The sequence below is a fragment of the Lissotriton helveticus genome, chromosome 7 (assembly GCF_964261635.1).
Source record: "Lissotriton helveticus chromosome 7, aLisHel1.1, whole genome shotgun sequence".
Classification (NCBI taxonomy): domain Eukaryota; kingdom Metazoa; phylum Chordata; class Amphibia; order Caudata; family Salamandridae; genus Lissotriton; species Lissotriton helveticus.
The window spans coordinates 167,385,027-167,411,182 of NC_136068.1; the positions used below are offsets into that span (position 1 = coordinate 167,385,027).

General features: G+C 42.5%; 1 protein-coding gene across 1 annotated transcript in view; it reads left to right on the forward strand.

Moving 5' to 3' along the window:
* Positions 1 to 26,156, forward strand: part of PREX1 (phosphatidylinositol-3,4,5-trisphosphate dependent Rac exchange factor 1) — a 774,514-nt gene that overhangs the window by 528,334 nt on the left and 220,024 nt on the right. The window contains exons 13-14 of the mRNA XM_078651860.1: positions 4,298 to 4,401; positions 8,378 to 8,427. Of these exons, the coding sequence (XP_078507986.1) occupies positions 4,298 to 4,401; positions 8,378 to 8,427 (154 nt within the window). The remainder of the gene's footprint in view (positions 1 to 4,297; positions 4,402 to 8,377; positions 8,428 to 26,156) is intronic.

Genomic DNA, 26,156 nt, shown 5'->3' on the forward strand with positions numbered 1-26,156 from the left:
GGGGTTCTCACCTGGGCCGGAGATTAAGCTGATGCCATGAAGCCTAGCGGCACTCCCTTAGGGGTAGGCCGCTTAGTGTCTCCAAATGACGGCGAGGTCAAATTGCACCCAGCTGCTCGTGCTCCCTCCTCCCCCTGCATTCCCTAGGCTGGCAGGCTGGAGTGCAACTTCCCTCCCCTTCCCCTGAGCTGTATAACTGCCAGTGGAGCCATTTCCAAAGGAAGTCTTGACCAAAACGGCCCCAGTGATGTTGCCCCTGAAGAATTAGGAACATCACAGCACGTGCTCTGGTATGCTGTAGTGCACGATCCTCTCTGCACCATCTCACACACTGCAATACAACTGGTCAGTAGACATGAATCTACAGTACTAGGGGTAGGCTGTGGTGAGGCCTAGGTGAGGCGAGGAGGCTGCTGAGTTAACAGGAAATATAGTGGGCCGCTGACTCATAGTTGACAACCCAAGTGCTGTAAAACGCACTTTACATGCTACAATGTGCTATATGGGGAAAGACAAGGGTTCCCATATGCAGGACCATTAATAAAACGGAAAAATACATCACCCCATCACAAAGGACACTGAGCCTGCCTACCAAGACCTATTCAAGTTAAAGTCTTCTGGATTCCACAGAGGTTGAAACTATCATACAGGCAATCGAGACAAAGTTTGGAAAGGTGCGGGCAGACGTAACTCTCCTCCTTCACGACCTTCAGAAGGTGGTGGGAAGAGTCACCAAAGTGGAGGATAAGATCTCAATCCTGGAAGATGAGATGGCTGAACTTAAAACAAAGGTGACCAAGCTTCTTAACACTACTTGAACCCTTTAAGACAGAGCAAAAGAGGCTGAATAGCGATCATGATGTAATAACATTCGCTTTGTGGTGCTTCCACAAGAGGCCAAACCAGTGAGTTAGAATAATTGCCAGAGACATGGATCACATCCTGAATACCTGAAGGATCACTACCGCAATGGTTTGTAATTGAATGTTCCCACCAATCCTTTGCCCAGTGATCCCCCCCCTCCAGTAGTACCTCCACGACCCATAATTGTCCAGAATCAAAATTATCACAGTCAGGACACTATCCTGCAAAAAGGCTCTGAACCTTTCAATATCACATATAAGTATTTTCTCCATCTGACATCTCTAGCTACGTTTGCAGGACTTCAGTCTTTTCTATAATGTATCAAACTATTTCCTATTTAGGGTCATCTTAAACTGCATAACATTTCTTTGGATTTATCCCTCTGGATCTTATCTCATCTGTTTAATGATATTTATCCTGATACTGATCCCTTAGTTACAACTCTCGTGAACGCCTCACCATCAGAAGCAGCAACATTTACAGTTACTTTATGGTTAAGGTCATTCTGGATCTAGACCATATTATTCACTTTCAGGTAAATGAAGTGCACGACTTTACTGCTCCTTTAATGTTCTTGTCTTTCTTAAAACATGTTAACTTTTAACTTTGTTTCAGGAAGGCCCTTAATAACTGCTCTTTCTATTTCAATGTGTCTTGGAAATTATTATATTAAAAGCTATGGTGCTGCTTTTAACTCATTTATCCCCCTACCCCAAAGTAGTGTTCCCTTCCCCTATAGGATTCTTAAAGCTATGCCTCCACAAGCTATTCCCCGTGGTGTTTCTTCTGCAAGGTGATCCATGCATACTCTCTGCACTGCTGTGTCCTCACTCTCCTATCCCAACAGTGCACTATCTGGTCTACATGCCCAGACTGTGCTTGTTTCAGAGCTTATATGGTATCCCCAATATTGCAACATATCTTATCTAAATAGTTATAAACATGGAATGTTCTTGTACTTCTGTTGAGATCATTAGTCACTGTTTACCTGGTCTTTCATTTATCTAATTTAGATGTTGATTTCGTCAGTTCATCTTTCTGTTCTCAGAAGATATTTTGAGGTACTACTGATTGTCCTGTAATATGAGAAAAAATCCTGGGAGAAATGCATAGGGGTTGTTTATGGCATAGTCCTTAATAATGGCACAGATGTATTTCTTTCTTTTTTGCTGAGTGAAGGCTTTGTGTTACTGCGCTTGAGCATCTTTGAGGGGAAAAAGTAACAGAGGGAGCATTGACATTAACAGCAGCGCGACGTAGCATAGATTAGACTAGTGTCCACCTAAATAGGGCGCGTGGAAATGGCGGAGGATGTATAACAGAGGACGAGGCATCAGGAGCTGTCATGGTGTAATTTTCAATTGGATGAATGTGACAAGCTCAGAGGAAATGGTGCAGCCTTGGGAAAATGATAGAATGAGTTGCTTGAAATAATTTTACTATGGGTCTCTGGTTTGGAGAGCATGGTGGTGTGTTGGTGCGGAAGAGGATGAGGGATTTGTCCATCTAAGTGGATAGACATTGTCTAGGACTTTCACAGAAGGTCTCTGAAGAGACTCTCCTGGAATTTCGAGTACCATCAGCAATGATAATTGAGGAAACTAGAACAGTCGGTTGGTGACAGGAGGAAGTAGCGAAGACGAGCTTTGTTCAGTATGACAGAGAAGATGGAGATGGCACGGTTGAGGATTTCTGTTTTTAAATCCAGGAGATTTGTCGGCAGTGGTTGTGGTAGGCCTGTAGACAACACCAGAGATGTTCCTTTTGCCTTCTGGCCTGCTTGGGTTTCCTCATAATAATTAGAGGACTATGTGGGACATTGGAGGTGGGAGGGGGGGAGGGTTAGCAATAAAAAAGAAAGACATGAATATTCATGTTGTAATCAGTTTGTGAATGTACGCAAAAGGAAAGTGTCAGTGTTATCAACAGGTGGAGGGTTTCAAGGAGGGAAACTGTAGGTGAGGGCATGTGTAGTAGGAAGTGTTTTGGCGGTTAAAGAGGTCTAAATAATGAAGAGATAATCATTATAGGATGTAGCCCTTAATGCTGGCTATATCAAGTCTCAGGACCATGGGAAGTTGTAATAAGGGTCACCGGAAGATGAGTGGCTGATGGATCTTAATGAGGGCATTAGGTATTGCTTGGAATAGTTTCTGACTGTGTGGGATCTGTGCTTGATTGCTTTTCTTAAATCATTTGATGTCATGAGGATTTGTAACACTGTATTATGTTAACTTAGAGAAACACTGAATACAGTGTCACCATTCAACAAAACAGTCTTGGTTTAATCCTAAATATTAACTTAATTTTTGAACTTGCTGGCTCCATCTTTAAGATCCCTGCTTAGGGAATATTTAGCCAGGGTTTTTTTCTGATCATTAGATTTTACAACAGAAATGTAAGTGTCTTTGAAATCCTTTAATTGTATTGTAGATCTTATTCTTAAATTATGAACAACAGGGCACCTTAGGCTATTTCTTAAAACCCAGATCCCTTTCAGGTAAGCTGATCTTTGGATGTGGTACATTACACTAAGTTGAAAATGTATAAAAGTATAAACCCCAACATTTCTTTCGACAAAGTGCAACATTTTCCTTCCTTTCGAACTTAACATACTGTTCTTGATACTTTGCTCAGGGAACCTTCCTCTAAAATCTCTAAGACTGAAATGTAATACCCCAGACTCCCCTCTTTGTAGTCTTTGTCATGCGGGAACTCAGAACTTGTTCCACTTATTGCATTTGGGTGCAACAATGCTTTTTTTTACACTGTTACTTTTTTATTTTACAATTGATACAGCTCATGAATTGATTCAATTGTTAAAGTATCCTCTGAATGAACAAGTCTGTTACAAGACATTTAAATATTTTAGGAGATTTTTATCAATGTTTTGAAAGATAATATTGGGTAACATTTGTGTTCCGTTTAAATATTGTGAGCACCTTTTTTAAAGTTTTGAAAGGTAATATTGTCTAGTTTGATTTATGCGGAGTCTTACCAATGTATTTGAATGGCATTGCTCTAGTTTGGATTGGAATGTATTGATGGGCTAGATTGTTCCTGTCACTTTAGGTCAAAAATCAATCTGTAATAAAATCTTGGCCTTCCTAAATATAATTTATTTTTGTATTTTACAAACCAGCCTTTCATTTAACCAAATTGTACATCAGACTTTCATAATATGATGCTTAACAAGTAAACTAAATATGTAAGTGCAATACAAAGCTCAGAAAAAGGCTGAATGTGTTATTGTTACAGATATTTAAACTAACAAAAAAGGAAACAATGTAAATCATTTAAAGGATCTGAAATGCAGCACATTAAATTGACAGCAAGTTTAGTTGTTATTAGTTACTTATGTGCAAGGGAATGAAACTCATTGCCTTTTTGTATTGTCATGTTAACAATAATCCTTATTTTTTTTCTCTTCCAGTTTCAGACAAGCATCAGTTTAAGAATGAGCAGGTTTTGTACAGGTTTCGATATGATGATGGAACGTATAAACCAAGGAGTGAGTTGGAAGATATCATGTCTAAGGTAAAATAGTGACCAAATGTTAGATAATTGTATCCCCATTCTTTTAAACCGCCTTTGCAATTTGAACAGTTTTAGTAAAGAGCAAATCAGATGTTGGAAGACACAAAGCATTCGAATTTTGAATGCTCCTCTGAAAACAATGAGTGACACAGTCCAAATAAGACTGGTATAGGTCTTCTGTACCAAAATTCCACTGTCAGTCTTGTTATTATCCATTTTTAACTTAAACCATTGTGGTCTTAGTGAGTGGAAGGTTCTAATAGCATTGTAGCCCATTTCCCTCTGGCTATTCCAGTCATTAAAGACCTACTCTCTCTTGTTGAAAGGACCTGTAGCTCGTGCCTATTACTCTACCAGTGGGTTTTTAACAACTGTTCTATCCCTTGATATTGGGCCATAATTTTGTAGTATTGCCTTGTTTATGTTCTTTGCCCCATTTAAAATAACAATTGTAGAGAGAACCTACTAGTTAAAGAGTATGGTATTCTAAAAAAGACCACAGTGGATGGTGTTCCGTAGTACTACTATGAAAACTAAAGAATACTGATTTCCTTGTTTTACAATGGAAAAGTTACCAATTAGCAAATTGCTTTCTAAGTCTGTAACCTAAGGATGAATCTGTGGTCTAATCCTGGTGAACACATGGATTGAGGTTTTTACGGTAACTTCCTATACAGTCTATAGTTAGTATTAAAAAGTGAACTGGATACTCAGTACAAGAGAATAGAAAAACCGTAAACGAAGTGAGGCCCTAAAATACTTAATATGATATACACAAATAAGGATTATCTAAGTCACTTTCTAGAGCTGGTTAGACATGCAACCATATTTTTATCAAATTATTACTTGTATAAATAGGTCCTCTAGAAGCTATTCTGATATAAGTTTTGTACTAGTGGTAATATGAAGCATCTTATTGTTATGTCCCTTTAGCTGACAGGAGTCAAAGTAAAACACTTAGGCATTTTTGATAAAATGCAAATATAAAAACTTTTCCATGTCTCTTTTATATCTAAATTAAAATTACAAGTTCATATTTACATTGATATTTAGACATCCATGTATTTAATTTGTCCTGACTCACTTTTCTGGAAGTTTGGTCTGTTAATAAGTTTTGTGTTTCAATGATATGTTAAAAAGCTTACATTAAAACAGGCATATTTTGTTTTCAATAGACAAGTCAAATCAACAACAAACATAACCATACAGATTTTATCTCGTAAACTATTTGTTACCATTTAGAATATCATCTTCAATTCCCAACTATCTGTTTCTCAAACACGTTTGTTTAACTTAACAAAGACATTAATAAAAAATACATTTAAGAAAGGTTATAGTTCCACTATTCACATTTCTATTAAATAAACATTTTATTGGCATTTTCACAATATGAAACAGTAGTATATGTACGATAGGACCATTAAATTGTCAACAAATATTCCGCATCTATGTGATCCTCCCCAAAGCCTAATAGTAACTCTCGCTTCCTCCCCCCCACACAAAACTTGACAGACGGCATTTTGAGTTTAAAGGAAGTTTAATTTTTTTTATTTATTGTGACACAGGTCGATATTGGAAATGTGAAAGAGTTAATTGCTTCCAGTCACTATTCTAGGGGCAATGACAAATTGTCTGTTTAAAAAATGCACTATATTTTTTAAATCCCACAGTTACCTTAATCATAGCCACACATATGACGTCAATTTTAAAATGATGCCATTCAGGATATTTCCTCAGTGAATGTGTATTTTGTAAGATATATATCTTGATTCATTTAACATAAATATATTAATAATAAATACATTTGTAACTTAGAGACCTGATACATAGCACCTAAAAGTGAGTGATATTGTTTAGCAAGGCCTTTCTCTGGGCTGGCGATCCCACTTACTTCATTCCCCTTAAAGAATAAATGAAGTTATTAGGATGTATTTATCCAAGTCTAATGACCGGATCTGCCACTTTCCATGTACACACGTTTGGGGCATTGATAGGCACTTCTAAGTGGCGTCCTTCACTTGAAGACAGTGGGACTACAGGGAGACGCTGGCACTCCAGTTTCAGTGAGACACATGGTGAATCTTGGAAATCCGAACGTTCCCCAATCACAACACAAATCAATTGTGACTACAAGCCTTCCAAATCTGCATATCCAATAAAAAAAAAAGATGAGTTGATATTCATCCCCAATTAAAATAATTTTGAATGCTTTTTGTCTCTTGCTGATAATGATGCCTTTAGGTCCAGAATTCCAAACTATGCTCATTTGAATACTTGGGTAAATATGTTCCAAAAATCATCTTATTAGATTTTGTAGATCAATAAATTGTAATTCTTCTATTAATAGACTGCAGATTTGACTTGAAAGATGTTAATAATGCTACAAGGTCACATCTCACTTCAGTCTCTTAATAGCAGCTTCGCATTTGTGTTTTTTGCTACTTAATATTAGGTAATTCTGGTCATATATGCTTCCTTCTAAGGGAACTGATCCCTGCTACAATGATTGAAGGAATATTTATATAAAAGACAATGCCCAGCATATTTCCTTTTGTAAAACTGAACATTTGCTATTTTCATTAGTTGACCTCGAGTTCATAACTTTTCAGTAGTCATTTGAAAGCATCTATATAATCAGATTGGCAATAACTAAAAGCATATTCATGATTTAGAACATTATTTTAGTCCCTGTTCAAAGCTACTCTAGACTGAGTTACAATGATACTAAAATTTGGAAATGAACAGGAACATGTTGGATATTTTTCTTCAGTCTTTGTTTTCATCATAAAATTGAGCTCCTGCCCACAATTTTACTTGCAGAAAAAAACAGATCATGGACAGAGTGCTGAACAAATCAAACATTCATCCCAAGTAACAGATCTGTGTTAAATCCATTGTTTATTTTTTTTGCTCCCCACGCCATTCCAGTTTGGACCCAACCATATGCAAACCAGTCTTAACCCTGCTCCCCATGGGAATAGTCCAGCCCAAACTACCAAGCCAGGTCCTCCCTGGACTCGAAACAAGCATAGTGGGACCGGATTTGGGGATCATCCCATATCAGCCAGGCTATCTTGAATCCGGTGGCATATCAAGCTCTGGACCCATATCTGGGCATACCCTTCCCACTTGGAGTGACAAATGCAATTTCTCTTTTTTTACTTTTGGCACTTAAACGACTGAGTTTTTTCAATCAAACGTTTTCAATTAATGTGTTTTTCTGATGAGTTTTTTTATTGATAGATTTCATACTGCTAAGTTTGCAGCCAGTTAAAGGAATGTTCTCAAGTTATTGCAGAGCTTCAGAGTCAGAACAGTGAATACCAGGGTCAGTGCCAGCACTGAAATTACATCATGCTAACAAAGGAAGTAGAGGGGCTGGTCCTTGTGCACCACTTCATTCTACCTGGTGGTACAATGCCAGAATGCACTAATAGCGGCCATAAGGGGAAGTGGGTCAGTAGGGCTGGGTTTAGGGGATGATCATGTCTGGCATTAAACACTTTCCTCGACTGGAGAACAGAAGGATTAAATGAGTGTTTTGGTTATTGGTTGGGCACCGTTAGAGTTAAAGAAGTGGACCTAGTGTAACATCAGGGCCTGAATTGAGAGGGCAGAGGCAGTGGATAATTTGATAGGGTAATGGGGGACTGTCCGGTTTTGAAAGTAGGACTTAAGGCTGGATAAGGTAGAATCTTAGAAGGTTTCCTTGTGTGGGACAAAAATGTCCATCCTAGTAGCAATATCCCTACGCACAGTTTTCTGGACCACTTATGGTGGTAAGACTACAATCCTTTGGGAGATTTTACAGTAATAATCTATGCTTGCCTTCCTCTATATTTCTTGTATATTTAATTTCCATGTAGGTCTGTTTAATATAATATTTTATATTTATGTATTGACCATAGATTGATAATCAAAACCAATCTTGTAAAACACCACATCAATAATACATCTCTTTTTAATCATTTGACAGGGTGTGAGACTTTACTGCAGACTTCACAGTCTCTTTGTTCCGGTGGTGAAGTAAGTTTTTTTTCATTCATAACTTGTATTTTTTATATTGCTCAAACTACCATAGTTTATCATTGCAACCAACAGGTGGTGTTATTATCCAATTCGGTGTTATGCATTTTATTAGTCTCAGAAAGATGAAAGGTTGAGTTATTTTTGAAAGATTCGAAGCTAGCTTCTTGCTTCACATAAAATATTGCAAAGATTTCCTCTTTGATCTGTTTCCTGAGTTTAATCAGTTAGTGTTTTGATGTGACAGGGTTTCAGATCCAGACCAGTACCCACACGCTGCACAAAAGAAGATTAAGTACTGTACTCTGCCAAATTCACGCCTATATCTATATCTAATAACTGTGTAACCTTTGTAACGATGTAACCTGTAACTATGATCTGATGCTCATGTAAAGCGCTCTGATACCTCCGGGTCTAGCCAGCGCTATATAAAACCTTTAAAATAAAATAAATAAATAAATATAATGTGGGAAGTGATGTTTTTTTATGAGTGCCTGAATCTGTAAAAAACAAAAAAACTCTAACAATAAGCTGATGCCGCCACTATTGAAAACGTATGTACTGATTACAAATTACACAGATAGATATGTGCTCCTTCTTCATTGTTGATCACACTAGCAGTTCATTTCACTCAAAACTCTGTCTACAGACGTTAATCCAATTAAATTGGGTTAGGTTCAGACTCCTGTTGAGGCTAATCTTCTAAAACCCTGCCTCCAGACGTAAATCCAATTAGATTAGGTTAGGATCCAGACTCTCGTAGAGGCTAATCTTCTAAAACACTGTCTCTATACGTGAATCCAATTAGATTAGGTTCCAGACTCTAATTGGCACTAATCTTCTAAAACCCTGCCTCCAGACGTAAATCCAATTAGATTGGGTTAGGTTCCAGACTCTCGTAGAGGCTCATCTTCTAAAACCCTGTCTCCGTATGTGAATCCAATTAGATTAGGTTCGAGGACTCTTGGTGAGGCTAATCTTTTAAAACCCTGCCTCCAGACATAAATCCAATTAGATTGGGTTAGGTTCCAGACTCTTGTAGAGGCTAATCTTCTAAAACCCTGTCTCCAGGCGTGAATCCACATAGATTGGATTAGGTTTCAGACTCGTATTGAGGCTAATCTTTTAAAACACTGCCTCCAGATCTGAATCCAATTAGATTGGATAAGGTTCAAGGCTCTCATTGAGGCTAATCTTCTCATCACTGGCAGGTATGCATTTGACAGGCCAGAGGCCTGTCTCTTGGTATCATTGTCCACCCAGTTGAGATATATTGCCATTGTCCTTGCTGCAGTATTAGCCTAATATATAAACATCTCTTGACAGAGCCGTTTGCACTCATAGGGATCTTTGATCTTCATTCCAGCACTCTGGGGTTTGAGATGGTCTTGCTTCAGGAAAATGTTCTCTGTAAACTAGCACCTGTTCCTTCGAGCTAAGTTCAGGATATAGTGAATAACTCGAATATATATTTTTTTTAAATCAGTGGTGCCTCTCCGCAACAGGTGGATGAGGGACACACGCGCCAACTTCTAGTTCCTTGTATGTCCGGTAGGATGTGAAAATCCTTTCTGCTCCCATATTCAGCACAGACCAGGTGCAAGGGTAGTGATGGCAAAACACAATGTTCTTTCCTTTATAATGGAGTGTGCAGGATCCAGAATTTACTCCTGAAGGAAGTAGAATGCTGAGCCATGTCTCTCTGTGTCTTGGGGGGGGGGGGGGGGGGGGGGGGAGGAGGGGGGGTGATGGGGGTGGGCGGGAGCGCTGTCTCCACCGAACTCTACTTATTTTATTAGCTGCCCCCTCACTCACCCACTACTTAACACGCATTAACCCCTTGCATGCTCGTGACGGAACCATTCCATCACGAGCCACGGTGGTGCTGTGCTGGTGACGGAATGGTTCCGTCACGGCCCGGCCGCCGCGCCTGCGCGGTGCTGATTTTGCGCCTGCGCTGAGCGTTCTATTAGGCGGGCGGGCCGTGACGGAACCATTCCGTCACAAGCACAGCGCCACCGCGGCTCGTGACGGAGTGGTTCAGTCACGAGCATGGCGGCGCCGTGCGCCCCCCCCCTAGCGCCGCGGCGGAATTACCGCCGCGGCCAAGGGGTTAAACCCCAGAATTTATTTTATCCATGACATAGTATATTCCACAGGACACTATGGACATATACCACACCATGCAACCTTCTCCTTATATCGACTCTTCTGCCTAACCCCACGAATGTATGACGTTACAACGAATTCCGTTGCAACGCATGCCTTTACCACGCATGCGTTACAACGGAATTCGTTTACCACGCATAACCTTTAGCTCGACTACTTGCGTGGTGACGTCATACATCGTTAAGAGGAAACGGAATTTTTTTTCCGATTTCTCTTAAACGACGCTGATTATGTGCAGATCCCGACGTGACTTCTGGTGAGTTTTTTTATTTGGGGGGGAGACCCCCACAAGCCCCCCCGTTTTACTTTTTACCTTTACCACATATGCCTTTACTACAAATCTCGTAGTAAAGGTATGTGTGGTAAAGGCTTTAGTGGTAACCACGCATGCGTTGTACTGCATGCGTGGTTAAAGATTTCGTGGAAACGGCTTCGTTGTAAAGGCCGTTTCCCAACCCCACCCACCCCATGATACTTCATTAAAGTGACTATTAATGTCTTTCTGTCCTTCCGGCTCAGCCCTAGTTTTTTTGGTTTTTGCAGTTTTATATAGCGCAAACTCGACCCGAAGGTATTGGAGCGCTTTAAATGAGCAGCAGGTACATTACACAAGGACACATTCATTTTTGGTCAGCACTGGGAGATTTAGTGATTTCCCCAGAATCACAGGATGCTGAGCCCACGGCAAGGCTCGAACCTGTTTCCCCAGATCCAAAGTCGGCAGCTCTGGCCGTTAAGCCAGACTCTCTCCAGTGCAGCCCGTACAATTATCAGGGTTCACAGTCTATACGCTAAATACATACCACTCCTAGAGTACCTGCAGCAATCGTCACTTGGTAAATTAACCATTCTTGTTTCTATGAGAATTTCTTTTGTGAAGAGAATGTGGAAATTCAGTTTAAGCCTTTTCTGGAGCGATGCATATAAAAGTGGAAGACCCTGTATTTTACCTGTGACTGACTTATTTGCATATTCCTAGATGACGCACGATAGAGTTGAACAAAGTCACACGGGAGCCCATATGCTCAGTGTAAAAACTGTCTTGCATTGCAAGCTCTCAGGTTTGTACGTCCTGGTTTGAAATGACCTTCAAGCGTAGGGAGGTCATGAGCACGACGAAGCTCGCGATCCATTGTTTCCGAAGCCGTGGCCGACGCCTGATACACTGCTCCCCCGTCTTTCCTGCCTTTGTTGTATGACGACACTGCCCCAGACTCGACAAGCATGAACCGCTGATGGAGCGATGCATGTTAGGAAGATTGGAGGGGGTGGGGCAAGCTCGGCCTACATGATCCCAGCCAACTTGACCTCTGAACCGGAGTTGCTTAGCAGATGTCTTGATGCACGGGACACAGCATTGTCATGCTAACTTTATCTGCGACATGGATACGCTTCATCAATCGCGTGGAACAAAGTGAAAAGTGACATTTTCTTTGCAGTTGTCACTATGAAGGTTGTCGAGAACGAGAAATGTAGATTTACCAAAATATGGTTAAGCTCTCAAAAAACATTTCTTCATAAGGAAATTCTTAAAGCACACAGGATGAAATTATTGTGTACATGATCAGGGGCAGTGAAATGCTAACTATTATGTGGTGATAAGCCAAGGTCTTTCGTCTACAATCTAAATTAAAAAAAAATTTAAAAAAAGAAAGCAATATTTTCCCTTTAACCAAAGCACACTCCATTGTGGACTTCTAAAGAAACTGGCAATCCCATAATCAGTGCTTTATTTGAGCCGGTGTTTTCGGGTGGGGCTCACAGCGACTCATTTTTGGCGACTGACACTTATTGTTCCTGGTCATGCATTTTCTGAGAGCAAGAGGAGGAAAAGCAAAGGACACACGAAGGGGAAAAAGGAGGAGGAAGAGAAAGGAGGAAAAAATGTCATAACGTGAGAAAGCAGAAATCTGCAGGAATGAGATAAATCGGAATGAAGTGTCTGGTTGTGAGTTAAGGAGGCCTGAGGTGGAATCAAGATTAAGCAAATTTAATAGCGCCCTTGGGCTTTTGAGCACAGCTTTGGGCACCGTTCCCATAATATACGTGCTTTTGTGGGTGGAAGCGCTTATATGGCCCACACAGCAAAATTATTTATTTTATGCATTCTACTCTGATTCATGCAACAGCTATACACTTTGCATTGCAGTATTCAGCCTCTGGGGATGTGCCCAATGATGGTGGGCCCCATAGTTTGGCGTTATTGATGAGAAGCATTAGCTACTCCTGGTCACAATGCATGCTTTATAGAAAAATTAAGAATGGCTTTGAGCTGTTTGTAGATGCTTAGATCAGGCGAACGTGTGAATTGTAGGCATCAAGTCTTTAGAAGCTGAGCTCTTTAGTTGTCCAGGAAGTGGGGAAGTTGTGGGGAAGATGAGGTGTGAGTTGAAGGCCCTCCAGTGAAGGTGGAGGCCAAAGCGGCGAGAGAGGATGAGGTCCGACCTTCCTCTAAAGACAGGATAGAATAGTTGATTCATGTAGACGAGGCGGCTGGGTGATTCTACATTTTAGTTGGTGGTTTACACGATCTTACGATATACCGATAAGTGTTGTAATTTATTCACCCAATCAAATTTGCTACCTTCAAAAAGTGTCAAATGCTTTGCTCTGACAAGTCTGTATGAAGTACATCTCACTAAGACATCTGCTTTGAATGTAAATGGCATATTTAACATGTCACCAGCTTCAGAGACAAATATATTCTTTTATCTGCAAACGTAGTTAAAAATGGAGTATTTTCAGTGAAAATTTGGACCCTGGCACCTTCTGCCCGAGATCAGACCACAAGGTAAAAGCTGCCTTGAGAAGGCAGTGGTGAAGAGGAGAGTGATAGTTGAGAGGGAAGTATTTCTTCCATTTTCATTGTTCACCATAGCATATAAATTAAAAATATGCTCCAATGGTAATAAGCCTGACGAGAATCATGATAAATGTAATATTGCAGTGTCATGAGTTGCTTTTCTTTAAATGTAACCATTCATGATGGATTAGGATTGTATGGCACCACTAACAAATGGACCTTCCTTGTCTTTCCTTGCAATGGTTACTTAGCAGAATATAATCCACAATAAGATAAATGAATCCAAATAATACTCCAGCTTCAACTAAAGCAGAACATGGACATTGCTTTGCCTTTTAGCACAATGCTAGACTACATGCGGGGTTTCTTTGTTTGTATAGCTCTCTTACTCCACTGATACCCAACGACCCACTGACAACACAGGCGTCACCTGCTGAGGTCTGCACTAGACTGCTAAAGCAGTCTCTTCTTGTAAGAGGTCCAGCTGGGTGAGCCATGGAAGGGTGTGTGAAAGAACTCTTAACTTTACCCTTGGATTCTCAAGTCTTGTCACAAGTTCACACAACATGCACTGATCACAGACCAGGACAATGATCTCCATTACAATGAATGCGCTGTCAAGAATACAAGGTCACTGCTACTTATTCCACCATCATAAGTACTTATACTACCATCACAACTACTTAACCTACAACCACCACTTAGGCCACCATCTCCGCTTATTCCTTTACTGCCACCACTACTTATACCACAACCACCACCACTTATACCACCACCACCACCACTTATTAGGCCCTGTGGGACCTAGAATGGAGGTTGGGATATTTGGGCTCGGGCTGCAGCGCAAGCGTAGGTTGCGTACTGCAGGTCTGCTTGTTGTTGATCAACTTCCTTGGTAATGACTGTGCCGAGGAGGCCCAGCCATGTTACTTTTCAGGTGTCTGCCCAGGCTTTTTTGTTTTTTTGCACCATTGTAAAGTTTCTCTCATTCGAATCTCCGTTTTCACTCTCTATTTACAAGACATCTGAATGATGCTTCTTTAACCATCTTGCTCTAGCTGCGACATGTTAGTATTCGAATGGGATAATTGCTGGGAGCTGCAGTGGCTACTTCCAGCCTGGGCATCTACTAGAGGCATTCATCCATATATCAATCCTTTGCCTTACACATTCATCAAGTGATCCTTTTTGCCATCCATCCACTCAGGTTTCCATTTACTCTGCCATCCATTTACCTATACATTCACCCGTCCATCCTCCCATTCAGTCATCTGTCCTATCACTCTTCCCACCTTTCATTAACCTTTCTTTAACCTTTCCTTCCTTTCAGCCTTCTGTCCCTGTTGTATCAACCTATTTCTTTCATCCTTAAGCGTTAATTGTGAGATTTTTCTGTCAAATTATAGACTAAAGAGGCCCAAAATCAGCCCACCCTTGTTGTAGTAGCTAAAGGGGGAGTTCACGATGCCCCTAGTGTTGAGTATGGTTGTGTAACATTGTAAGGGAGCAGGACAGGGTTGGGCTGTAGGACCGGAAGGGTGAGAAAGGTAACCTGAGCAGAACTCATCCACAGCCAGATCTTAAATCTTTACAATGGCTTCAGTGTTGTAGAATAAGTCACGTTTTGAGGTGCTGGATACCTGAGCCTGAGCTGTTGATCTGGCTCTGACAATTAGTTAACGGTCACTTTGGAATCCACCTTGGTGCAAGGTCACCATCACTAACAGGGGACTTATACTGATACCATATTATGTGCTTGCCAAGTATGTTTGCTTAATCTGGAGAATTGCTTCCATTAAAATATGGTATTCTATTCTTTCAGTGTTTCTCTTTAAACTATGTATCTTTGAGCAGGGCTAGTCTCTACACCTTGTGCTAATATTTATGAACACTCTTATCCCTGCTGTTAGAGGAAGGCTGTGGTACTCGCCTAAAACATACAGTCACAGAAGTTTGTCATCTTGATGGACATCAAGCTAAATGGGGAAAAGACGGAGGTGCTGATCTTCGGAGGCAAAGAGGAGATCTGGTCAATGGACTGGTGGCCCTCCGCTCTTGGCGCCTGTCCTACGCCTTCTCAGTCCGCTCGGAACCTGGGTGTTATTTTCGATACCAAGCTCTCCTTCGACAAACAGGTCAGTAGGACGACCACCACATGCTGTGGTATCCTTAGATCCTTGAGGAAATTAGTACACTATCTTTCCACCGATGCCCGCAAATTGGTTACGGTGGCCCTAATTTCCTCAAGGTTAGACTATTGTAACGCACTGTACCTGGGAATCAATAAATCACAGGTATAACGCTTACAAACAGTACAAAACGCAGCTGCTCGGTTTGTCGTTGATGCCCCGAGGCTCGCATCAGGCACCTTAATCAGGAAGGATCTGCATTGGCTCCCCATCCAGGCCAGAATAGAGTTCAAGGTCCTGTGCCTCACCCACCGTGCTCTGCACGGTCTTGGATCGGAAGATATTAGATCCTTGGTGACCCTCTAAGTCCCCGGCAGGGCACTTCGCTCAGCCAACAACTATCTTCTTTCTGTACCTAAAAGCAACAAAGTCAGATGGGGCAAGAGGGCCTTTTGGTCTTTCGCACCTAGGATTTGGAATACCCTTCCGGCTGAGATCAAGGGACTTACCTCCCATTCGCTCTTCCGAAAGGCTTTGAAGACCTGGCTCTTCAGGGAGGCCTACCTGTAACCGGCTCACTCACCTTTCCTATCACACAGCTTCTCCACCCCCAGCGCCTTGACGCCTATGGGCAAAGTTGCGCTTTACAAGTTCTATCTCAACTCAACTCAACATGTGGTCTTTAGCGGGCTGAAAACAATGTAAAGTAAGAGAGCTCTATCGTAAACATTCAATGGCCCAGCACAGCGTGTTGCATAAGTGCATAATGTCTCCACAATGCTATGGAGTGCTGGTACTCTGTGCTGACACAGCCCTGACCTCTCCACGCAGACTCAGGTGAGTGTCCATGATGTTGAGTGCCAGAGCTGTTCCTACCTCTTAAAGATCTCTTCAGTGACCTCATCCTGTAATATGCCCGACATCTTCTCAAAAGAAATCAAGGATTACTCCAAAGAGCTTCACCACCACAGATTGTCGCTGACAATGTTAGCGAAACCATTCATACTTAAATCAGAAATAAAGTCTGTGATAAAGGTCTTGGAACAGGAATAAGAAGAACCCCATACATGAGCCAAGTGAAGGGTTCACAAGATTCCAATGGAAGTAGAGGTCCTTTAACACCAAAAATCCCACACCAGCTGCCACAAAGGTCATCAGAGCCGTCCATCACTCCCTCATTACAATTCACATCCCCATCCAATGGCACATTCCACTTTAACATCACACGTCATCCGCCCCTACATCACACATCACCCAGTTCCTACATAAAACTGTTCCTGTTACCAGGATAAGTGATTGTAGTTGACGGACGGTTTTGGAAAAGACACTAATGCGGCTTGTTGTGTAGTTTTCAGCTAGCTGATATGTCTTTTACTGCCTTGGTGTGAATGGCCATCTCTGCGGTTTCCAGTGGGTAAACATGTGCCTCTGTTTACAGGTATTCATTCATGATGATCAGCACAGCGTTGTAGCCCCATTGTGTAAGAAAGTCAATTATTAATTGGGGTGGATGGTAGTTCACCACAACTAAAATCACTAACCTGTTCGGTCCAGACAAAGGTTTCAGTAATTTAATTCTAAGCTCAACCCTTAGTAGCTGTGTCACAGAGCAGACGCCGTAACTTAAGAAAAATATGTAGAGCATTTGGAAGTACCTAAAGAGTTAAAAAATCAAAGACACAACACAATAAAAGTCCCACTCAATTTTTAAAAATAGAAAAATTTTAATACCCAAAATAACACAAAAACAAAATCCAGTCATGGAAACAGAGATTATGAGTTTTCAGTAGAAATAGCACCAAAAAGCACAAAATACCAATGATAGTCTATGGAAAGTGGTAGACCGGACATGAGACGTGATATGAGGCTAACCCCGATGGAGCCCGCGTTGGGTACACTAAGCAGATTGGTCCTGGTCAGAGCTTGGAAGTCAAAAAGTCCAAAAACATTTTTAAGTCCCACATCACCAAAGCTCTTTGTCACTTTTTTTTTAAAAGAAAAGCTTTGACATATCTTTTAAGTTCCAGCACAGAAAGGGACTTTGTCACTTTTTGAGAAGTAAAATTGTCCCCGCTCGGGCCGCTACTTAAAATTGTAGCTGCCTCTGTGGAACTAAAGGAAGCATACCTGAAGAATGGTCGTCCCACTGGCACTCTTGAGCTTTGGTGACTTTTCCCTGAAAATGTTTTAAGCCCCAATACATAATGGGACTCTGTTGTATTTTGTGGAGTTGCAGGGACCTTTGAGCGGGATGAAGCTGAAATCAAATCCGAAGCTGTGGAACTGCCAGTCAGATCCTTTATCTGATGAGTCGGGTTGATGCTCTGGTGTTCTGTAGCAAACGTTGTCAGAAATTTCCAAACTTTCTCCTGGTGCCCAAACAACCACAGGAGTACTCTTCTAAGGCCCCAGGCCCTCAGGGATGACACTCAGAGACTCTAAGAGTCTTAGGTGAGGCCAACAGCAGGGTCAGGTCCAGGTGCTACTGGTCAGCTGGGTACTACAGGGAAAAGGCCTCTTGTAGCCTGTTGTCCCATTAGCCACACTGGAGGTCAGCCAACTGCCCTGTGGAGTTTACTTCTTGGTCCTGGATACACATGGGAGCAGGCCTAGCCCTTCACAGGTCTCAAACAGACAATGCTGTCCTTCAGTTATTCCGTAGATCCTGAGTGTCAGAGGATGGTCTCTGGGAGTGGCACATTTATGCCTGGTGCCAGCTACTTGGAGGGGTTATTCCTGAGCTGAACAACAGAATTAAAACTTCCCTGAGGCAACCCTACCAAATTTTGCAGCAGTGCATGTTTGCTCTACTGCAGCTAATCTCACCCCTCACTCTCCAAATTCAAGCTAGAGAAGCCTTTTCTTCCTTGTGCAGAGCTTGTGTACCCACCCAGAGGTGTGGCCTGGGTAAAGAGCAGTCCCCTTCTCTGTGGTCACTCAAAACTGGTTCTGGCTGTAGAGTTCCTTAAACTGGGTTTGGTGTCTGCCTGACTAGGGAAACAAAGGCTGGTCCATTCCAGGTGTCAGTTAACATTTGCTTGTGAAAGTGAAAAGACAAAACCCTTGAAATTAACTAAGTTCCTGGGTCCACCCTAACTGGTCTTCATGCAACAGGAAGTAAACACACAAGACATAACATAGTCTCGACTCTGGGAACAGTTTTCGCAGCTCCTCTTTTAGGCAAGGTACATGCTGCACATTGACTGGGGATCTAATGAAAGTTGGCCTCGAGCAACTTCAGGGTCACGTTTAATTTCCAAAATATATAATAAAAATCCGACATCACCATTAGATTGTTATTTCTTTAAGTATAACAATAAGTCTTTGAATGAAGTCTGTAGCTGGTACAGCTAAAAAGTTATTGATTAAAGTGAAGATTATATACTTTGGCTTTTCCCATGTGCCAGCCTGACCTGGACAATGTTGTTTTGGGCCTAGCAGGGCCGGACTGGGAACCAAAACCGGCCCTGGCAAAGTGCTCGGTCGCCCCCCCCCCCCCCCGGGCGGGAGGGGGGCGAGCGCTTTGCCAGGGCCGCTTTTCAGCCGATTTTGTTACAGGGCCGATTTTGCAGCTATGCTGCAAAAACGGCCCCCAGGGCCCAAAACCGGCCCCCACCCTTGCAGCCGACCGGGGGATTGCCCGGTGCCCACAACGGCCAGTCCGGGCCTGGGGCCTAGTCACTGGTTGACCATGCCATTTCTAATGTCACATGTTCCACTCTTAAATATTGTGTACGCAACCTTGTAGGCTACAAGGTGTGCTTAAGGGGGGACTAATTTAAAGTTTAATGTCCGGTTTTCTTAACAGTCAAAAGAGTGATTATGACAGGTCTGTTCAGCATGGTTTACTCTGTTGCAGTCAGGCTACACTGGGTAGGCCTGAAGCCATGTTTTCACTGCCTGTGCAGTAGTTGGCACAATGGGTGCTGCAGTCCACAGGTGGCATTTACCTTTGCATGCCTGGAATGTATTTGTGCACCATATACTATGGGGTTATGGGGGAAATTAAGTGTGCCAAATAGGGCTAAGCCAATTTCAAACTGTTTTAGGGATCAGAGCACATGCACTGGGGCCTAGAGAGCAGTGTCCCAGTGTACTCAGCTGAAATGATAGCAGCATTAGTCCAAAAGAATTTGCGGTGACCAGGCATAATGGAACACTTTCTCACACATTTATATTGTGCTTTTCTGCACATTTGCATCGTGCTTTTCTGCACATTTGTGAATGCCAAATGCACTTTTGAGAGTGTTGAATACATAGTTATTCAATATTTATCTTTTTTACAGTGCTCCATAGCCATAACAAGATACTGTAGTGCTTAATTATTAAGTTAAACTGGAGTCTTTTCTGTTAACTTTGTAAAATAGGAGGATGCCCATGGGCTTATGCTGGAAGGTTTGCAGAGCATTGGTGGGATTCTCTACCATTCCTATTAGTGTATGCCCATTAGTACTTTTGTTGCAACAATCCAAGAAATGTAGCCAGGGGACTACACTTTTGAGCCTCTGCTGTTAAAGCAAGTGAACATTAGGGCAGCCATCTTAATGAATTAAATAGTTTTTCTATTTCTATTTTCTATTTATGCATTTTGTAGAGCGCATGGCGACTCAAAGGCATCTCAGCACTGAAACAAGAGGTAGCACAACCCTGAGGCACAAGGAGCACTTTAACTGAGTTATTTGAAAAGCCAGGTTTTAATCGCTTTTCAGAAGTGTAGCTAATTATCTGTTGCTCGAATGGCATGGGGAAGAGAGTTCCATAGCTTTGCTACATTAAAGCTGAAGGACCAACCACCTCTTCTAGCTCTGATGACAATTTGGATGGCAGCCATGTGGAGATTTGATGACCGAAGTGCTCTATTGGGGTTGTAAGGAATGACCAGCTGACGTAGGATGGCTGGGTCTTGGCCCTGCAGTGCACGGTGGGCAATGCACAATGTTTTAAACTTCCATAGTCTTCTAGCCCCACCCCTAGGCTTTTTATAACATCCTTGGGGATTCTAGGGAAACCAAGACCCATCCGCCAGCCTGGCCCTTGTTGGACAGAGGAATTATTCCCCAGGATCATTGGTTCGGTTTTTGCTCAATTGAGCATCAGACTCTGTGCAATAGCTCGCTTAATCTTCCAGACGGCCCCCAGCGTCTTGACACCGTCGGGTAATTGTTCGCGCTTTACAAATACTGGACATATACATATATACATATACATGACTTGTTCACCCAGCTGGCTACATGCTGCAGGCAGGACCCTAGATTAGATGTAGGAGGGTCCGAGCCTGGGTAAGAGACAACACCAGCTGGGTGTCGTCCGCGTAGGAGACTATGGAAATCCCAAAAGGAGCTACCATATCTGCCATGGGTTGAAGATATATATTAAACAATGTAGGGCTGAGTGAGGACCCCTGCGGGACCCCACATGCCGCGGGCAGAATATTCGAAGAACAGTCCCTGTGAAAGACCTGCAATGTTCGTTCTTCTCAAAATTAACTAATCCTCTCCAGTTTTGTCACAGTACTTTATAAAGGATTCTGTAGATATTAATATATCTGGAAAAAAAGTTAAACAATTTGGGTCCTGGATGTTTTTCTCAATCTTGAGGGAGTGAGTCGGAGTTTGTGTTCCAAGGTCCATTTGATTTCAGTCTCATATTTTACCTGCAAAACGTGAAACAGATTTGAATAAACATGCTGAATTATGGCTCATTTTTTAGGGCTGTTGCAGTAGTTAATGGCCCTCTCCTGAGTTACATTCCTGAACTGCTGGCACTGGTGACTGTTATATCCTGAGACAAAAGGGATATAGCCTTATATATTCATGTTTTCCACACATTGTTTATAGAATGTTCTATAGTAAACCGGGGAAACAGAAGGACACACTTAGAATGTTGGAGCAGAAGGTCTTTATCAGCCATTATTGCCCCCTGACACTCCATTATCTTCAATGGAGCTCCCAAAATTCCAAAGTCATTTTATTTTTGCTGAACCTTCCTAGATGCTGTAAAGATTCTTTTATTAAGAGACGTGATGTTCGTTATTCGTGGAATTTCATGGGCCACTTTGTTTTTTCTTGATAACGTTGACATATTTCCCCAACTTCTTTAAAAAATAAACGTGTTGTGTTTTGGCCCGGCTGGGGGATTCCTGGCTACGAGGAAGAATGTGCAGAAGAAACTGGTGATGCTGTTAACGTTATCACTCTCAGACTATGTTCGCATCCTATCTTGTTTTTTCAGTTGTGCAGCGAATGACTAACCGAGCCCATGTTTTCACAGCGTCAGCAGTCCGCTTCCAGTCTAACTGTATTTAGCACTTTTTCTTTGATAAGGCTGGGAGCCCTCTTCCTAATGTTGCTGGTTCTCACCATTAACATGAATTCGCATGAATGGACGAGGGAACATTTCTGAATCCTTTTGAGCACCTGGGGCCTTACATTCCAAAGCATATGTCTGTAGCAAACGCTGTGATTAGCAAAATCACAAGGCTTGTAAGGCCAAAGTTGCACTTTGCTATGCACTAAACTCATTTTGCAATTCACAAACCCCTTTCTGAATCGCAAAAGGATTTTTTATGACTCTTTCTGAACCGCAGTTAAGAGGGGGGTTGGAAGGCGGTGTGTCCTCCTAATTGCGATTCACAATGATTGTATCAATGGTTTTTACCTGTGATTGTGGTCTCAAAAAACTGAAAAGTTACCGATGCCTCAAAGGAGGTGGGAACGTATTAGCCAATTAAATGCTGTCCAAGTGGGACTGATTCTCATTTGTCAATCATGTCAGTTGCCCATTGTCCTCCCAAATGGGAATTTGTTTTGTAAAACAGCACTATTTCCTTTAACCCCTTGCATGCTCGTGACGGAACCATTCCTTCACGAGCCACGGTGGTGCTGTGCTAGTGACGGAATGGTTCCGTCCCGGCCGCCGCGCCTGCACGGCGCACATTTCGCGCCTGCGCGGTGCGTTCTATTGAGCGGGCGGGGCCGTGACTGAGCCATTCCGTCACAAGCACAGCGCCACCGCGGCTCGTGACGGAGTGGTTCCGTCACGAGCATGGTGGCGCCACGCGGCCCCCGCTCCCCTTAGCGCCGCGGCGGAATTACTGCCGCGGGCAAGGCGTTAAGAAATATGTACTGTTTTTAAAGAGGAAAAAGGGGTCCTATTTGGGAATGCCGCCTCCATCACTTTGCTCATAGCCAACTACGGAGGTTCGAAAATCCTGACAGGCCTAATTGATATTCATCAGGCAAATCCGTCTGGGACCCTCTGCGAATGGCAATTTTGCGATGCAACCTATTAGTAAATAGGCCGCGTCACAAAATTACAGACTAGTCACAAAAAAAGTCAGTGCCTGTTGGTACATCAGTTCCCTAATGTCACACAAGACTGAGTGCTGGAATTTTTGCAGCTTATGAGTGGAGAAGGTCTGTTAGAATAATGAACCTTGTGCATTTGCAGGTTTAGAATTAGAGATGAGTGTGAGTGCTCCAGTGCTTAATTTGTAAAAAAACATAATTGCCAGGGCCCTCATCAAGAGGCCACTGCAGCTTGCACCACCCACTGCCACCGCTGCCAATGACTGCAGCAACACAACTGCTAACCCCACACACTTACAGGTGTCACAATTCAGAACATTCTAGGCACCGATGCTATACGAATGGCTTGGGTGGCAGGTATTAGTAATTTTTAATGTATATTTAGTTAATAAACAACTGCTGTTGAACTCATCTCTAAACCTGACAGTCAGTGCCACCTTGTCACTGACTGACATAAGTGCTGGTGTTTACAAATAAGTTCCGCTGCAGAGCACCTGAAAACACTGGCTCAAATTAAGCACTGGAATGCTCATGGTACACTGACGTTCGTAGGGTACCCACAATGGTTCTGAAGGCTTTTTCTTAACTTGAGTACGTCTTCAGAGCTACACCTGTCAAGGGCAGGAGTAAGTGTGTCTCCAGGGTGTGAATGGGGAGGAAATACACTTGTAATGAATGTGCTGTATCGGAAGTGGGGCTCCCCCATACAGCAACAAAAAATGTCAAATGTGAAAAACACACACAATTACATTCTAATAAGCCATGCAGGGTTGTTTATTGTCCTGAATGAAGATATTTTACTTATTTCCTTATTCTTGGAAATCTACTCCATGCAGATATTTACAGTAGTACTCCTGGAGTTATTGACAGTTACAAACTATCAGAAATGTAGTCCAGAAGCATTCGTACAGGAGTAAATATCCTTCCTACTTTTTTGTTGTGATTTTGAGTACTAGGTGAGGGCAACCTCTTTGTAACATTAACTGAAGCAAAGCTACATTGTGACTTAAGCATATTGAATCATCTGCTCGTTTAATCTAATATTCGCAGGAACAACAGGCTCAAGTTAGAGGAATATTCCACAGTGGGGCGTGCTGTTAAAGGGCATCCTTTAAGGGTAAAATAAAGGGATAGGCCAGGCACATTGAAGATTGGTTTTAAGTTGAGTGCTCCATTGCAGAGGAACTCATAGGTCCAAGATGTCTATTTGTCAAGGATGCAGATCTACAGGAGCAATTACTCCTCAGATAACGTGGTATAAATATGTCAGGACTTAAAATGCTTTAAGAGGTTTTGTGAGGTCACATCTTTTGATGTGTGCAATAACATGCAAAGAAGTGCACGTATAGCACAGAATTCCTGAGGTATAGTACAAAATCCAAATATGCAGTAGCGACCCGTCCACTGCTAAAGAGTGGGCTGGAGGAGAGAGGTGCGCAGGGGCATGGGGGTTCGGGGACTAAAAAAAAAAAATGTACTTACGTGAACAATGCCGCTACCTGCCGCACTGCGCTCTTCTTCTGTACACAGACTCCCAGACTGCACTGCCGCCAATCCTGACGCTGCATGTAAACAGCATCAGGATTGGCCTGAATGCTGTCAGCTAGCCCTCCCAGGCAGACTGGGAGCCTGTGCCTGCTCTCTCCAGCCACAGCAATGCAGCTGGTGCTGGAGAGAGCTGCGGTGCACATGAGGGTTTAGCAAGCCTGAGATGGCCAGCCAAACCTTCATGCGCACTGTACCAGTGCCCACCACTCCCTCACCAGCTCTGTCATCCCCCTGGAACCGCCCCCAAGACTCGTCAAAGAAAACGATAATAAAACGGGTTTACACCCCGTTTTATTATAATTTTATTTGAAGGTGGTGGCGGCGGCGGTGCTCCCAGAGGAGAGACATGAGTGTTACCGGCAACACTCATGTTGTGACAGACTGAAGACTGGAGATGCATGGTTCCGGAACCCTACTCGAGACCGCATCCGCGGCTTGATTTACATTGCTAATTATACATTCCGGATCTTCCCTAACCGCACTTGCACAAGAATCCTACTAGAGTTCGCACAAGCGGCTTGCTCGAACTTGAACTATCATCACCTTGGAACCCTGCTACCCGATCTCAGCCTTCCGGTACGTCATCCCTCGTACCTGCGCCCAGACCTTTATTCAAATGGTCCCACGCCGGACATTCTCTATCTTGCCTTCAAAGGCAGCCTGGCCATTGACCCAGGCAATTAAGTCATATGTAAACAGGCATGCTTATTAAAATGTCCTGAAGATGATCCCAATATTTTCTTAGGGGATCGAAACGCCGTCGACACCCTGTACCCCATATACACTTGTTTAAAATGTCCTAATTTTCGTATAATGGTGTCTACTGTATATTCTGTTTGTTCTATGAGAAATGTGCTGAAAACAAACATTTTCCCTTGCCTGAACCCAACACTTTATGTTGTACGTATTTCTTGCTAAAGTTGGATACAGGCTTGTGTCCCACTTAAAACTGCTTTTGTTTACTCATTGTAAATATTGAATTGATTGCACATTAAATATCTGTACGGCTGGAAAGATTTCTACAATATAGTACTAAATGGGTCTATATTTGTCTTTCAACTATTTTTTGTCTGGGTACCACTGTCTTTAGAAAAAATTCAATTACCCAAAGGTCCCTGACCAATTACGAATTGGGTCTCCTTGTCCTTTTACAATATGCTGCAAATATGGTGGCAAAGTAAATGTATGTCCTAGATGAGAATGTGTAACTCGTGAACATTTTTTGTAATAGTGCCGCCCATGCAGTGATCACTGTCAACCTCGCCCGTCTGTCACATTTTTTTATTTCTATTTTTTACTAAACCAGCCCCAAACGGATGAACACCGCCAACCTGGGCAGCCACGAATTAAAGACACATTTTTGGCACCATCACCAATCTTAATTTACCAGCTCTATCAGTAGTTTCCCTATTCCTTAATTCAGCTGCAACTGGCAGCAGCACCTCCTTTGCCACTACTAACAGCAACATAAGTAATACCATTGCAGCACTCATGCAGCCATGTGATATACAGTCCGCACTTCAGAATCACCAACCTGTTTGAAGCTGCCGAATAGAAAGCACATGACTTAGTAGCTGCTCCAGGATACTTCCACTTGTTGTTCAGGTTGGTGACCATGTAGTTCTGCACACATCATTGTTTGCTAAGCCTCAGTCCCGCCCATCCAGTGTTCTTAGATTTAGGAACACTGAGCATCAGAGGGGCAAGTAGGCGAGTAGTGGTCTGGTGTAGATCCACTGCGTAAGAAATTGGGTTACTGGTTGGGGGGGGGGG